Source organism: Carcharhinus amblyrhynchos, chromosome 7, assembly GCF_965287045.1.
Source record: "Carcharhinus amblyrhynchos chromosome 7, sCarAmb.v2.hapA, whole genome shotgun sequence".
NCBI classification, from domain to species: Eukaryota; Metazoa; Chordata; class Chondrichthyes; order Carcharhiniformes; family Carcharhinidae; genus Carcharhinus; species Carcharhinus amblyrhynchos.
The window spans coordinates 89,366,890-89,384,407 of NC_137330.1; the positions used below are offsets into that span (position 1 = coordinate 89,366,890).

At 44.4% G+C, this 17,518-nt stretch overlaps 1 protein-coding gene across 1 annotated transcript in view; it reads left to right on the forward strand.

The window, feature by feature from the left end:
- The window catches only part of slc18b1 (solute carrier family 18 member B1), a 57,424-nt gene extending 40,365 nt beyond the window's left edge, over window positions 1–17,059 (forward strand). Inside the window, exons 11-14 of the mRNA XM_080192759.1 lie at window positions 6,438–6,512; window positions 11,627–11,720; window positions 11,835–11,884; window positions 16,694–17,059. Of these exons, the coding sequence (XP_080048885.1) occupies window positions 6,438–6,512; window positions 11,627–11,720; window positions 11,835–11,884; window positions 16,694–16,748 (274 nt within the window). The 3' untranslated portion in view covers window positions 16,749–17,059. The remainder of the gene's footprint in view (window positions 1–6,437; window positions 6,513–11,626; window positions 11,721–11,834; window positions 11,885–16,693) is intronic.
- The last annotated feature ends 459 nt before the right edge of the window (window positions 17,060–17,518 follow it).

Consider the following 17,518-nt stretch of genomic DNA (forward strand, 5'->3'; position numbering starts at 1 on the left):
CATAATGAAACACATGTATATAGTGTTTATCAATTCAATGACAGAGCTTTTTATCACTACCCACAGTTTCAAGGGGTATCATTATGTTACCTTTAATTCTTGGCAGTTCCCACGAAGTTCCCTACCATAACTTTTTCGTTAGCTATGACGTTAATATCTTTCTGACTCTGTTTTGATTAGAAACTGTGAAGGCAGGTTCATTAAAACTCACTCTTGTAAGTGATTAGGTGTCTGGTGAGGCTATTAAGTCTCCTTTATGCCTTATGATTCCAATAGTTGAGTGCTCTAAAGGAAATGTATCTAACGTATGTTAGATATCTAACACAAATTTGATTGAATTCTTTGAGGAAGTAACTAAGTGTATAGACAAAGGTAGAGCAGTTGATGTCGTATACATGGATTTTAGTAAGGCGTTTGATAAGGTTCCTCATGGTAGGCTCATGAAGAAAGTAAGGACGTGTGGGATAGAAGGAAATTTGGCTGATTGGATAAGTAACTGGCTGTCTCATAGAAGACAGAGGGTGGTACTGGAGGGAAACTTTTCAGACTGGAGGCCAGTTACCAGCTGTGTCCCACAGGGATCAGTGCTGGGTCCTCTGCTATTTGTGATTTTTATCAATGACTTGGAAGAGGGGGCTGAAGGGTAAGTTAGTAACTTTGCTGATGACACCAAGATTGGTGGAGTAGTGGATGAGGTGGAGGGCTCTTGTGGGCTGCGAAGAGACATGAATAGGATGCAGAGCTGGGCAGAAAAGTGGCAGATGGAGTTTAACCCTGATAAGTGCGAGGTGATTCATTTTGGTAGGACAAACTTGAATGCAGATTACAGGGTCAATGGCAGGGTTCTGCCATTGACTCGTTTAAGATGCAGTTAGATAGGCACATGAGTGAAACGAGAATGGAGGGATATGGTAGGGGCTATTAAATAGGGTTAAACCTCGGGAGACACCGGAAGGGCAGGCTGTATGATTAATATTTTTTGTCTTTATTCCACAGGTGGAGGTCCACCTCGTGTCAAGCGAGGGGCATGCACACGGCAGGTCGTGCGTGGGCTGCTCTTGGAAGTCCAGGAGTGGCCTAGTACTTCATGTCGGTGTGTGTGCTTGATCCTGGACCGATAGACGGGCTCCACAACAGCTCAGTGACTAGCACTGCTAGCTGTGCAGATACATGGATTTGGGCCTGTGTCTGTGGGAGTTTGCGCATTCTCCCTGTGGTTGCGTGGGTTTCCTCCGGGCGCTCCGGTTTCCTCCCACACCCCAAAGATGTGCTCTTAGGCTAATTGGTTTCCACCAAATTGACACTATTTCTTCCCTGAATCTGACTGAGTAGGGTCCCATTCGTAGACATGCAGGGTAGAATAGGTGTAGGGCGATGCGGCGGCGCGGGCTCGTTGGGCCGAAGGGCCTGTTTCCCGTGCTGGGTTGTTCTTTGTTCTTTGTTTGTTCTTTGTTCTGAGGAATGTGGAGGAACAGAGAGATCTTGGGGCTCATATCCACAGATCTCTGAAGGTTGCCCTCAAGTGGATAGAGCTGTGAAGAAGGCTTATAGTGTGTTAGCGTTTATTAACAGGGGGTTTGAGTTTAAGAGCCACAGGGTTATGCTGCAACTATACAGGCCCTTGGTGAGACCACATTTGGAATATTGTGTGCAGTTCTGGTCACCTCACTATAAGAAGGATGTGGAAGCATTGGAGAGAGTGCAGAGGAGATTTACTAGGATGCTGCCTGGTTTGGAGGATAGGTCTTATGAAGAAAGGTTGAGGGAGCTGGGGCTTTTCTCTTTAATGCAGAGGAGGATGAGAGGTGACTTAATAGAGATTTATAAGATGATGAGGGGGATAGATAGAGTGGATGTTCAGAGACTATTTCCTCGTGTAGATGTAGCTGTTACTAGAGGGCATAACTTTAAGGTTCATGGTGGGAGATATAGGAGGGATGTTCGAGGTAGATTCTTTACTCAGAGAGCGGTTGGGGTATGGAATACACTGCCTGCTGTGATAGTGGAGTCGGACACTTTAGGAACTTTCAGGCGGTTATTGGATAGGTAAATGGAACACACCAGAATGATAGGGAGTGGGATAGATTGATCTTTGGTTCGGATATAGCTCGGCACAACATCGAGGACCGAGGGGCTTGTACTATGCTGTACTGTTCTGTGTTCTATATGTTTGGTATCAAAGGGGCATTCTGCATCAAATTTTCTTTGCTTAATTTCTAAATATGTACAGAAGATATATTTATATGTATGGACTAATTAAAGGTATTACATGTACCTTTAAAACTACAAAGTATTTAAAACACCTCATTACAATTACTAACAAACTTACTCCCCATTGATTTAAAGTGAATTCTACATCTAAGTTGATTAAACAAAAACCCTAGCAGAGTCTACCAATCTTATAGTAGCCCTTTTCTTTTCTATCTTTCTGCATAGCAACATTTCTTCAGCCTAATGTTCTGCCTATTTGAATAGCAATTTGCAAATTGAGAACTTCGTGAGTAATTTTCTGTTTAGTAATTGAAGAAAAAGAGAATGGCCTTATTGGCTGTCAAGTGGTTAGAACTTGCATTGATGTGAGGTGTCATTTAGGTGTCAAAGAACAAAGAACAAAAACAGCCCGGGAAACAGGCCCTTTGGCCCAACGAGCCCACGCCGCCATCTTAACACCACCAGTCCCCCCCTCCACCCATGACCCTTGTCTAATGTTTTATGGCCATCCACATTGAGGGAAACTAATTTAGGGACAATTTATTACTGCCAATCAGCCTAACAGCACATCTTCGGGGTGTGGGAGGAAACCGGAGCACCCGGAGAAAACCCACGCAGGCCAGGGAGAATGCGCAAACTCCCACAGGCACTGGCCCAAATCCACGTGTCTGCACAGCAATCAGTGATAGTCACTGAGCTGTCGTCTTGCCCAGTATCTGGTCCAGTTTAGGCACACACTAATGACATGAAGCACTAGGCCAATCTCGAACAACCAAGAGCAGCCCAAGTACGACCCATTGCGTGTATGCCCCTCATTGGACACAAGGCAGACCGACTTAAAACCTGTGAATGAAAAGAGAAAAAAAAAATTATTGTTGTACCACATCCATTTACCTTACCAGGGACGCCCCAATGCTAATGACCCTTATTTAAAACAATCTCCTATATCCACCCATCTCCAACCCAGTCATGTGCCTGTCTAAGTTACTCTTAAATGACTCTAGCATGTTTGCCTCCACCACCTTACTTGGCAGAGCATTCCATACCCCCACTACCCTCTGTGTGAAAAACCTCCCTCTAATACCTGTGTTATACCTCTCCCCCCTCACCTTAAGCCCATGGCCCCTTGTCCTATGTGTCTCTATCATAGGAAATAGCTTACCTCTGTTTACTCTATCTATACCCTTCATAATCTTATATACCTCTATTAGATCCCCCCTCAGTCGCCGTCTTTCAAGGGAAAAGAGCCCCAATTTATTCAATCTTTCCTCATACCCCAGTCCTTCCATACCAGGCATCATCCTGGTAAACCTCCTCTGCACTCTCTCCAGAGTCTCCATGTCCTTCCGGTAGTAAGGCGACCAGAACTGGACGCAGTACTCCAAATGCAGCCTAACCAACGTTCTGTACAACTGCAACATTAGACTCCAGCTCTTATATTCTTTACCCCTTCCTATAAAGGCTAACATACCATAGGCTTTCTTCGCCACACTCTCCACTTGCACTGCCACCTTCAAAGACTTGTGCACTTGCACCCCCAGGTCTCACTGCGCTTCTATACTCCTTATGGGCTTACCCTTTATCATATAACTCCCCCCTACATTATTCTGGCCAAAATTCATCACCTCACATTTATCCGGATTAAACTCCAAAACTGTTGCCAAAACAAAGTGCATGACGCTACTTTTCTGCAGTTTCCCTCTCTTCGTTGTCAGGTCAGGCCGAATTGCCAACTAAAGGCACAGCCACCAATGGTGGAAGAAAATCATGGATGCGCAAAAGGCCAGAATTGGAGGAGTACGTGGTCCTCAGACAGTGTTAGGGCTGGAGGAGGTTACCAAGATAGGGAGTGATAAGGCCATGGAAGGATTTGAAAATGAGCATGAGAATTTTAAAAAGGAGGTGTTGCCAGCTTGAGATCTGTGGGCATAAAGGCGTAATAGTTGGACTTGGTGTGAGTTAGGATATGGGCAGCAGAGTTTTGGAGGAACTTGCATCTACAAAGTGTGGAAGATTGACGAGAACATGAAAAGCAGCTTACCTTGTATGTAAGCTTAACTTAGGCTAATGCATCTTCTCTTATGTCTGAGAAAGTCTTTGCTGTTCTGTCTCAGCATCTTTACAGACTATATCATCACAGCTACTGAATCAATGCCTCCCCTTCATTCAACCTGTCAGGTCAAAATGGGGCAATTGTTTCAAAAACACAAATGGTGAGAAGTATAACTTATTATGCGCAAATTTCTTCTTGCAGTACTGTATTTTTCTTAATAGTAGTATTGAGGAAAATTGACCTTCCATCCAACTTGCTGCACAGAAGGACACAGCTTTTCCATATAATTTATTAAGACATAGTTACAAGAGTGTGTGCAGTTTGGGGTTCCATGCTTTAAGTTTAATGTTGAGGCAATGGAAAGGATTTCAGGAAAAAGAAGGGACAAGATAAAGGCCTTTAAAATTATGCAAGGTTTTGTTAGCGTGGATACAGAGAGAATAGAAATATAAAAAGTAGGAGTAGGCCATTCAGCCCTTCAAGCCTGCTCTGTCATTCCGTATGATCGTGGGTGATCTTCTATCTCAATACTTCTGTGCTCTCGTCAAACTCTTTGTCACATTTAGAGTCTAGACATTTTATTTATTTCCTTCTTGAATATATTTGGTGTTTGGCCTTCACTGCCTTCTATATTATTTTTATAGTATCTAGTTTTAGCTGCTAATTTACTCAGTTTTTTTAGTCTCTGTCCCTTCCTGTCATGGTCTGTTTATCATTTCCCATTTTGTTACTTAACACTCTTGCCTTATCTCTACTTCTTGGTGTACCACATCTTCCCAAATTTGATCCCTTGTCCGTACTATTCAGTTTAAAATTCTCTCTACTTCCCTAGTTATGTGGCTCATTAGAACATTAGCCCATGCACAGTTCAGGTGTAGACTGCCCCAGTGGTACAGATTTCACTTGACCAGTACATATACGGACTATGTTCTCCATCTCATCAGCGGCTAATATTGGCAGTGAGGGAGGAAGGTTAATAGGTCTGGACAAATGCAGGGTAGCCTAGCACTTTTTCCTGTCACTCCCAGACAGCATGCTGTGCAGCAAACCACTAGCTAGTCTGTTGGTTTGCTCCCTCTGAATTACAGTGTTGCGCCATGGAATTGTGCAGCTGGTCAAGACTCAATCAGATTGATTTTAAAAGCAAATGGTGCTAGGACGCTGGGTCTTGTCATGCTTTTCCAGCCTTAAATGAGTGGTCTCCTTCATCACAAAGAGAATATACAACAGCAATAATTATATATTCTTAGTGGAAAGCCCATAATGGGCCACCTATTCCAGCAACAGCAACCAGTTGGACAAATATTGCCTAACAACTGTTTGCCTTCGACAACAAAAACAGAAAATGATGGAGAAACTCAGCAACTCAACTCAGGATGACCCTGACTTGAAATGTTGACTCTATTATCTTTCCACAGATGTTGTCAGACCTGCTGAGTTTCTGCAGCATTTTTTGTTCTTGTTTCAGATTCCAGCATCCACAGTATTTTGCCTTTTATCTAACTGTTGGCCTTCACCTGACTGCTCAGTGGAACCTCTAAATGAAAACTGAAGCTCCATCCACTTCCTGACTCACTGTAGGAACTCTTTAGAGGCCAGCCTTTTAAACCAAACATGTTGCTCAACCAACACTGAGCCCTCAACACTCTCTCCATCGCTTCAGGGGTGATGGGCCTCACCTCATCACTGCCACCACCACCACCGCCACCAAAAATAGCAGAATGTGGAATGTCTGGGCAGTGTCCTAAAGTTAGGTTTGGGAAGTCGGGAATTTTCCCAACTCTGCACTTCTGATGTGCGAGTGAAGATTCAGTCCAGTGTTGCCAAAGTGGGTGAACTGGTCACTTTCCCTTCTTTGGGTGCTTTATATATGCAAATTGGCTGCCACATTTATCTGCATAAATGAATGGATTTCCAAGCATTAATGAAAGTCAGTTTTTTTTGTCTGGATCACTGAGATATCATAAGGATGTTCCAAAGCTCTGCATGAATGCAACTTTAAATCAATGTGGATATTAAGAGGCTTAATTAGAGAGCAAAGTTTTTCATCTCTATCCTTTTACTCATCTCCCAAGTAACTTTCAACTGGCGGTCCGACTGTTTAGCAAGATTTAGTGAGCTAGAGTGAGCTTTGACTGTAATAATTGACATTGACTTTCACCTTTTTGTTTAGTGAGAATGGATTTGAAGAGGGCCTTGGTACTTTAGGTCTAGTGTCTGGAATGTTTGGAGCAAGTTGGTGCCTTGGGTATGTATCAACTGTACATTTAATTTCTTGGGTTAATATTTCAGTAGTTTTGTAATGTCTACTGTGGGGGTTCCAATGATTTTGTACCTTAATAATTTCTGTTTTGAACTCTTCAGCTCAAAATGTATTCTGCTTTTCAGAACCGCCCAAAGCATGGTCAGGCAGGTCATGAGGAAAATACTTGCTGGAGGTTTGGAGAAAGAATAGAACTTACTACTTGATTTGATTTGATTTATTATTGTCACATGTATTAACATATATGTGAAATACTTTTTTTCTTGTGCGCTCAACAGAAAAAGCGTACCGTTCATAGAGAAGGAAAGGAGAGAGTGCAGAATCTAGTGTTACAGTCATAGTTGGGGTGTAGGGAAAGATCAACTTAATGTGAGGTAGGTCTATTCAAAGATGTGATGGCAGCAGGGAAGAAGCTGATTTTGATTCAGTTGGTATGTGTGCTCAGACTTTTGTATCTTTTTCCCAATGGAGGAAGGTGGAAGAGCATATGCCCGGTATGCCTGGGGTCCTTAATAATGCTGATTGCTTTTCTGAAGCAGTGGTGGCAGGCAAAAGGCGGGGAATTATAGGCCGGTTAGTTTAACGTCTGTTGTAGGTAAAATGTTAGAATCCGTCATCAAGGAGGAAATAGCGAGGCATCTTGAGGGGAATTGCTTGATAGAGCAGACGCAGCACGGTTTCGTTAAGGGGAAGTCGTGTCTGACAAATTTATCTATGAGGATGTGTCTAGGGCAGTGGATAGAGGAGAGCCGGTGGATGTGGTCTTTCTTGATTTTCAGAAGGCATTTGACAAGGTACCGCACAAGAGGTTATTGCAGAAGGTAAGGGGGCATGGAGTTGGGAGTAGGGTGTTAGCGTGGATAGAGGATTCGTTGTCAAATAGGAGGCAGAGAGTGGGGGTTAATGGGTGCTATTCGGATTGGCGGTTGGTGACTCTAGGAGTGCCCCAGGGGTCGGTGCTGGGGCCTCAGCTATTTACCATTTATATAGATGATCTGGAGGAGGGAACCAAGTGTATGGTGTCGAAATTTGCTGATGACACCAAGATTGGTGGAACGGCAAATTGCGCAGAGGGTGTGGAGAGTCTGCAGAAGGATCTAGATAGGCTGGGCGAATGGGCCAGGAAATGGCAAATGGAATTTAATGTTGGCAAGTGCGAGGTGGTCCACTTTGGTAGGAAGGACTATTACTTACGTGGCGAAAAACTGCAGCAGGCGACGGTGCAGAGGGACCTCGGGGTCCTTGTGCATGAGTCGCAAAAACCCAGCCAGCAGATGGTCAGGAAGGCTAATGGGATGCTGGCCTTCATAGCGAAGGGGATTGAATATAAAAGTAGGGAGGTGTTGCTGCAGCTGTATAGGGCATTGGTGAGGCCGCAGCTGGAGTACTGTGTGCAGTTTTGGTCGCCGCACTTACGCAAGGATATTTTGGCCTTGGAGGGAGTGCAGAGGAGGTTTACTAGGCTGATGCCGGAGGTGAGGGGGTTGAGCTTTGAGAAGAGGCTGAATAAACTAGGCTTGTACTCGTTAGAGTTTAGAAGAATGAGGGGAGATCTCATTGAGACATACAAGATGATGAATGGGATGGATAGGATAGAGGTGGAGAGACTCTTCCCGCTCAGAAAGGACAGTAGGACAAGGGGGCACAGCCTCAAGATAAAGGGGGGGCGGTTTAGAACGGAGTTGAGGAGGAACTTCTTCACTCAAAGGGTGGTGAATCTCTGGAATTCTGTGCCCATTGAGGTGGTGGAGGCTGCCTCGCTAAATATTTTTAAGACGCGGGTTGATGGGTTTTTGATAAGAGAGGGGATTAAGGGTTATGGGGAGAGGGCGGGAATGTGGAACTGAGCCACGACAGATCAGCCATGATCTTATTGAATGGCGGGGCAGGCTCGAAGGGCTAGATGACCTACTCCTGCTCCTATTTCTTATGTTCTTATGAATGGAGTCAGTGGGTGGGACGTTGGTTTGAGTGACGGACTGGTCTTCGTTCACGATGCTTTGTATTTTCTAGTGATCTTGAACTGAGCAGGAGCTGTACCAAGCTGTGATACAACCAGAAAGAATGCTTTCTATGATGCATCTGTATATGTTGATGAGAGTTGTAGCAGAACATGTCAAGTTCCTTAGCCTTCTGGGAAAATAGAGACGTTGATGGGTTTCCTTAACTATAATGTCCACATGGAGGGACCAGGACAGGTTGTTGGTGATCTGGACACCTAGAAACTTGAAGCTCTCGACCATTTGGATTAGTAAGTTTGCTGATGACACCAAAGTCGGAGGTGTGGTAGATTGTGAGGAAGGGTGTCGAAGTTTGCAGGGTGACTTGGACAGGTTGCAGAGATGGGCCGCGAGGTGGCGGATGGAGTTTAATGCGGAGAAGTGTGAGGTAATTCATTTCGGTAGGAATAACAGATGTGTTGAGTATAGGGCTAACGGGAGGACTTTGAATAGAGTGGAGGAGCAGAGGGATCTAGGTGTATGTGTACATAGATCCCTGAAAGTTGGGAATCAAGTAGATAAGGTTGTTAAGAAGGCGTACGGTGTCTTGGCGTTTATTGGTAGGGGGATTGAATTTAGGAGTCGCAGCGTCATGTTGCAACTGTACACAACTCTGGTGCGGCCGCACTTGGAGTACTGTGTGCAGTTCTGGTCCCCACATTACAGGAAGGATGTGGAGGCTTTGGAGAGGGTGCAGAGGAGGTTTACCAGGATGTTGCCTGGTATGCAGGGGAGGTCCTATGAGGAGAGACTGAGGGATTTGGGGTTGTTTTCACTGGAAAGAAGGCGGCTAAGAGGGGATCTTATAGAAACATATAAGATGATTAGAGGTTTAGATAGGGTGGATGGTGATAGCCTGTTTCCTCGGATGGAGAAATCTAGCACGAGGGGGCATGGCTTTAAATTAAGGGGGGGTAGTTATAGGACGGATGTCAGGGGCAGGTTCTTTACCCAGAGGGTGGTGAGGGACTGGAATGCCCTGCCTGCTGCAGTTGTAAATGCGCCTAGTTTGGGGGCGTTTAAGAGATTGGGGGATAGGTTTATGGACGAAAAGGGATTGGTTTAGATTAGTGGGTCAATGTTTTTTTTTAAAAATAAGACTGGTCGGCGCAACATTGTGGGCCGAAGGGCCTGTTCCGCGCTGTAATGTTCTATGTTCTATGTTCTATTTCTACTTGTCCCTGTCTACATCAATGGGGAAATGTTCTCCTTAATGCTTCCTGAAATCGATGAATATCTAAATTAGACAGCAAAAGACATTCTGATGATTCACAATAGTTTTACGATGATACAGTAGTTCAGCACAAACTCTAGTTTCTACAGTCCTTTTTGGATCCTTTCCCTGTCTAGAAGCCTCCCCCATTGGGGGAAAATCACCTCTTAAGTAAAGCTTCAATGAACATCAACTGCTGTCTGAAGCAAGACTTGATTTACTCTTAAAGGGACCTGCATTTCTAACATTGTCAAGTGTTACAGGAAGTTCCTGTTGTATACAAGATGTTGAATAATTAAGTGTATGTACCTTATGTTATGGTCCAAAACTTTCAGAAAGTTTACTGCAGGCAGACACAGGCAATTCTGAAGTTATTACAACCCATCGTAATAAAAAAAATGTACCCATGTTGTTTTAGAATTCATGGTAAATATAGGTGAGTGCCTCTGTGCAATAATATCCATTACTTTCGTGCAGCATTAGTGTGCAGAAAATTTGTAAAGGAACTCAGTTGATCAATGACAGTTTTGCTCATCAAGAAAGTTGAGAGAAGGAGGAGTTAGGACAAGGACCCAGGGAGATTGAGGAGATTAAGAAGACAAAACCTTGGAAATATAAAATAACGAACAGGGACAAGGTGCAAAACAACAAACAGAAAACTCAGGGGCATCAAACCAGCCTCTATGATACTGTCATGTTTGAATGCACCCAACAAAACAGTGGAACAAACAAAAGTCCAAAGGTGTGCAGGTTAGGTGGATTAGCCATTGCTGAATTGCCCCTTAGCATCAAGGGGACTAGCTAGGGTGAAGGCAAAGGATTATGGGGAGAGGGCCTGGGTGGGATTGTGGTCAGTTAAAGCATGATGGGCTGAATGGCCTCCTGCACTGTTGAGATTCTATAAAAAAACAAGAAAAATCTGAAAAATATGCACCTCTGTCTCAATAGTGATACGGTTGTAAAACAACAGAAAATGAACATAGACAAGTGGATGAAAAACACACAGGTCAAGAGAAGAGACATGCCAGTGGTGATCAATGGCAAAATGCTGAATAGCACATCTGCTGCTTTTTCTACACTTATACCTCTTTCTCCTTCCCTTTATATTCACGCAATAGGCAGTTTTACAATGACCACATTTCCCATTTTCAGGTCAAGAGTTTGTCACATTTATCAATTTCCAGTCATTCTATACATTCGTACCTGACTTTTAAATGTGTTGGTGACACTTTTTCTGAATGCTGTTATGTCTTGTAGAAAAGTTCAAGCATTTGTTTTTAGTATTGTTTTATATTACAGTATATAATGGTCCTATTTTGTCCTACTGTGAAGTTTTAGTAAATATGGAAGTTTTATTTGTTGCGAGTCTTTTTTTTTGTACCCAATTTGCTGGTGCAACTTAGGTGCTTTGAATAACATTGCCTCAAGCTAACTAGTTATATGTAATTGGATGTCCCAGCTTCCTCCAAATCATGGAATGCCAACATTAATGGACAGCTATTTGGTATTTTTGTATTTAGTCACTCACCTTGATCCCAAATGTGAAACAGTAAGAATGCTCAGGTTAGCATTGCCTTGTCACACAAATTTCATCCTCTGCTGTCGACTAATTCAAAAAGCCACTTTTCTAGGTTTGTATGCTGCCGGTACACATCACACGCATTGTATCATAAGGCAGTAATAGCCCCTTGTGTGTAACAAAAGCTGACATACTACTGCCCTACCACCAGAAACAGGTACTGCTGGAGGCAATACAAACTGGAGCTATACGCATCAGTACTGAGATTGGATGTACATCTATAAGCAGAAGGTTATAAATTTTACTTTGGTACAAAATAACCTACTTAGATGGTAACTAATATTACCTGTTTTTTCTTATAAATCAGATCATTTGTAGGACCAACACTGGGTGGATATCTATATGACAAATTGAATTTTGAGTGGGCTGCAACTATACAAGGAGGCGTTCTATTTATTTTTGTAAGTGGACACAACATGAACCTTGCAGAGGCTATTTGGAGTTAGCCATCATTTTAAAATAAAATTGAAGAACCAAGATCCTGCTTATATAATGGTCCTTTCTTCTATCTACAGGGTATGCTGATGGGTTTGTACTTGATAGTGGAAACGATGCGCAAAAGGAGGTTTGTACTTTGCATTTTCATATTAAGATTTAAAATGGCGAGATCTTGAGCCTACTCCTGCTATCCACAGGAATGGTGACAGAGCTCAAGATCTAGCAAAATTGGAAATCGCAAATTTTGCTGGCGAGATCACTATTTCCGATTTTCACTGCCCCTCGCTGGTGATGTAAATGGGTTCTTGCCCAAAATGGGTGTGAATCTGAGTTCAATACAATTTAATTTATTTGCATTTAATTAAACACTTTCACCCTGCCATATATTGAGCGCCTGCCATATTTTTGTACTTCGCTGATGTGACATGATGTTGGCACAGTTTACAACAGGTTCACCTTCCTTGGGATTCCCCTGGAGGTGATGAGTGTAGCCCTCAGGGGAGGGACATGGCCAAACAGTGCCCTGTCAATGCCCTGGCACAGTGCCAACCTGTGCCAAGGGGCAGTGCCTGGGGCAGACACTAACAGGAGCTTCATGGGGCAGGGATTCATTTATTTGTTGTGGTGGGAGGAGAAACATAGAAAATAGGTACAGGAGTAGGTCATTCAGCCCGTCGAGCTAGCACCATCATTCAATATGAACATAGCTGATCATGCACTTTCAGTGTCCCATTCCCGCTTTCCCTCCATACGCTTTGATCCCTTTAGCCGCAAGGGCCAGGTCCAGCTCTCACTTGAACATATCTAATGAACTGGCCCAAACAGCTGCAGTAGAGAATTCCACAAGTTCACAACTTTGAGTGAACAAGTACTTCCTCATCTTAATCCTGAATAGCTTACCCCTTATTCTTTGACTGTGACCCCTAGTTATGGACTTCTCCAACATCGGGAACATTCTTCCCACATCTAGTCTGTCCAGTCCCATCAGCATTTTATATGTTTCTACGAGATTCTCTCTCTTCCAAATTCCATTGAGTACAAGCCCAGTCGATCCAGTCTCACTTCATATGTGAGTCCTGTCATTTCCAGAAATCAGTCTGGTGAATCTTTGCTGGATTCCCTTAATAGTAAGAATGTCCTTCCTCAAGCTAGGAGACCAAAACTTCACACAATACTCAAGGTGTGGCCTCACACAGGCCCTGTATAACTGCAGCAAGACATCCCTACCCCTATACTCAGATCCTCTTGCTATGAAAGCCAGTATGCCATTAGCTTTCCTCACTGCCTGCTGTACCTACATGCCAACCTTAGCGACTGTTCCACCATGGCACCCAGCTCACATTGCACTTACCCTTTTTGAAAACTGTCACCATTCAGATAATCTTCCTTCCTGTTTTTGCCACCAAAGTGGATAACCTCACATGTATCCACATTAAATTGTACTTGCGCAGTCAGTCAGCCTGTCCAAGTCACCCTGCAGCTTCTTAGCATCCTTCTCACAGCACACATTGTCACCTAACTTAGTATCATCTGCAAATTGGGAGATTTTGGGGATGATTCTCCCGCCCACTGTGCTGCTTTTATAGTACAGTGAGTCGGGAGACTTGAATGGAGGCTATTTCGCGGGTCACAACCTCCATGTGTTTCCAGCAGCCAAATTTCCAGCGAGGTCAGCTCCGTGCAGAAATCGGCACCAAGCTGCATTAATTATTTCAATCCTAATTTGCATACAATTTAAATAGCATTAGCGGCCCGGGACTGAAGTCTCCCCACTTGCAGGAACTGGCGGCCCAACCTAGCTGGAATGAAGTGGGGGATATTGAGGCCCCCTCCCCAAGGGTCGGGTGCCAGGGGTGGGTGCCTGCTGGGCATTGCCACTTTGCAGTGACAGCCTGGGAGGGGGCATGGAGGGGCCGGGCTGATGGGGAGGGATGCTGACCCTCTAAGGGGAGGGGGGCGATCGGTGGGGGTGGGGGGTCCTGCTGCCACTCTGACTTTGGGTTATGTCACAGAGGGAAGGAGGGAGGCCTGTGATCGAGGCTGGCCATCAGCGTAGGGGTGTCAGCCTGCTGGTGGGAGGGGGGTTGGGACTGGGGAAGGGAGGGGGACACATCGGGGTGGGGGTGGTTGACACTGACCTGGATACATCGGGGGGAGGGGGCGCACAGCCCTTGATGCAGGGGTTTACTGTGCACGTGTTGGATCTTGGCGTTGACAGATCCGCATATGTGCAATGGCCCACTCAACTATGCTGCCGGCCTCTCTAGTGGGAATAGGCCCCCTGAATTTCAATGTGGTTCATGCTGAGGCACTCTACAGTGCACAGAGTGTGGGAGATTCATTTTGGAACTCCTGCTGAAAAACCAGCGTGATTTACTCCAGTTTTTACGCAAATTCGACACTTAGAATTTTTTTGGGAGAACCGACCCCACCTCCCATTGCATTCAATTCCTTCATCCAAATCATTCATCCATGTTGTGAATAGATGAGGTCCCATCACTGAACCCTGCGGTGCCTCACTAATCACTGCCTGCCACTCTGAAAAGGATCCATTTATTCCCACTCTTTGCTTTCTGTCTGCCAATCAGTTCCCTATCCATGTCAACACATTACCCCCAATGTCATGAACTTCAATTTTGCTCACTAATCTCTTGTGTGGGACCTTGTCAAAAGCCTTTTGGGAGTCCGGATACACAACATTCACTTGTTCGCCCTTGTCTACTGGTCACACCCTCAAATTCCAGAAGATTTGACAAGCATGATTTTCCTTTAGTCAGTCTATGCTGACTTGGACCGATCTTGTCACCACTTGAGAGCTGGGGATACTGGCTGTTTAGGGGTAGGGGGACAGTCATTGACTATTTGGAGACAGACACGAAGCGCTGGCTCTGATCATGGGATGGGATGGGGAGCACCTGACATCTCCATTATTGGGTGGCGAGGGTGGAAGGTCTCAGTGCAGCTGGCTTTACTAGCAAATTTAGGCCCCGCCCATCAGCATGACAGCATAAAATGTGCCCAACTGCCTTTTTGACAGAATGTCAAAAGATGGGAAGAGAAAACCTGCCTATTTCTCGGGGGAGAGGAACACACCGGTTTTTGGTCAGACAGCCTCTGACACTTGGCCAAATTCTGGTAAAATTTCCCCTGAAGAATACTGTTGTACAAGGGTGGACATAAAAATTATGACCTTTTAAGTATCGGCACTAATGATTGCTAGGACATATGGCATGGAAATAGGTCATTTGCCAATGTCTGTGTTTATGTGGTACCTGACCCTCTTCCCATCTTTTCCCATCTAAATTTATCACCATATCCATCTATTTCCTTCTCACTCATAAGTTTGTCTGGCCTCCTCTTATATGCACTTCCTGTTTGTTTAAATCACTCCACGATGGCGAGTTCCACATTTTTATCACCTTTAGGGTAAAGAGGTTTTCTGACTCCCCTATTGGATTTCTGGCTATCTTAAACTGATGGCCTCTAGCCTTGCTGTTCCACACATACTCTTTATCCACTCTATCAAAACCTTTATTAATGTTAAAGACCTTTTAGATCACTCCTCTGCCTTTTTTCAAGGAGAGCCAGCCTGTCGATCTTTTACTGATGCATATGGAATTGTGCAGGGTTCTAACTGTAAGGGACCCACATTTGTCTTCACCAATCTTTTTCTCTTCATATACTTATAGAAACTTTGTCAGTTTTTATGTTCCCTGCAAACTTACACTCATACCCTATTTTTCCCTTCTTAACCTTATACTTTAATGATTACAGAAGTAGAATGGGTGTATGGGACAATGGGTGACGAACACATCAATCAAATGAAATTAACCAGTTGATAATGCACTTGCTTTATCAGATGTTCATTGCTATTAAAATGATCATTGGAATAACCAATATTTGGATCAACAAGTTAATCACCTGTATGTTTAAAAAGAAAATATTTTATTAAGTAGTAGATTGTGTATTTTTTTAAGAACAACATTTTAAATGTTGGATTTGCATAAAAGTTGGACTAAATCCCTCTGGATTTTTAGCAGAATTCTCAAAATGAATCTCCCACACTGTGCACTGCATGAAGCTCGTAAAAAAGTGGGTGGGGCCTATCCTGACTGAAAGGCCAGAAGCGTAGCGCTGAGCAGGCCACTGCGCGTTCTCCGATCTGGCAGTGCCGAGATTGGTGCATGCGCATTAGCTCCACGCTGCTGGCCTCCCAATTGCTGGCCACCTCGATCGCTGACCAGCCCTGCGACCATGAATCGCTGCCTCACCGATTCCCCTCCTCCTCTCCCACCATACTCATGATCGCTCATGTGTCCTGGCCAGTGTCAATCCGCCCCCCTCCCAGTGACCTCCCTCTGTCACCGCCAAGTGCAGAGTGGCAGCGGGACCCCTTCACCCTGATCTCCCTCCTCTCCCCAACCCATGGTACACTGCCACCTTGGCACTGCCCAGATGCCTGCTTAGCCATTGCCAAGGGGCCAAGCTGGCAATGCCCTGGGGGCACCCCCTTCACCCTGACCCCCTTGGGCGGGGTGGGGGGAGTTGCCTCCATAGCCCCCCCTTCAGTCCAGCGGGATCAGGCCACCAGCTCCACGCAAATGGAGAGCTGTTGTAAACCGCACTGGAGTGAAACACTTCTGGTGGGGGAGGGGGATACTCTAGTGGGTCCTGGATCCACTAATTAAATGCAGATTTAAATACATTATGCAGCTCCACATCGATATCTGGTGCAGAGCTGATGGTGCTGGAAACTCGCAGAGACTGTGGTGCCCACCAGAGCCCACTAAGCAGCCTCCATTTGAGTCCCCCAGCCCACTGCACTGTGAAAGCAGTGGGCTGGGAGAAATGCCCCCCAACATTTCTTAGCATTATAATACAAAAATATATTTGTCTTCAGTGAAATTATAATTTATCTTTTCTCCTTTTCATGAAGGTCATATTCTGGGACTAGCACAGATGAGGAGCGAGCACTACTAATACCAAATTGAATTTGGAAACTTAAGCATTTGTATGGAGTATAGTTCTCTTGCTATTAGACAGCTCAGTATTTTTAAACACCTTTTTTTGAGTGCCTCAATGAGTTTAAATTTTTATTTATATTAACATTAATGGTTTAAAGTGACTTTAGATCATTGTCATCAAATGTAACATGTAAAGAATGTTTTCTGTTGTGAAAATTATTAATTTTTTTAGCAATGTGAATACAAAATCAGTTGTTGTCCATTCTCTTGAATTAGATGGTCTTAATCATGACCTTTCTGACCCTAATAAACGAATCAAGTCATCTGTTTGGAATTCAGTATTTTTCTCTTTGTTCTTTTTTTTCCTGTGTTTTTTTTCATTGTGTGTATTTACTTAAAGATAATGAAAGTAGGATTCTTTTACCAGCTTTCCTTTGTCAGAATACTTCAAAAACAACTACATGTTATTTATCTGCTTGGATACTGAGAACAAAGCAGGTAACTTACCGAGGTGGCACTGGACGTGGGGGGCTCGAGGAAGAGTTCTTGGAGTGCTGCCGGGATAGTTACCTCGAACAGTGTGTGTTGGAGCCGACGAGGGAGCGAGCTATCTTGGATCTGGTGCTATGTAATGAAGCGGGTAGAATTAGGGACCTTGTGGTGAACGATCCTCTTGGGGAGAGTGATCATTGTATGGTGGAGTTTCTGATGCAGATGGAGGAGAAGAAAGTGGGTTCCCGGACACGCGTCCTTTGTTTGAATAGAGGGGAGTACGGTAGGATGAGAGAAGAATTGGC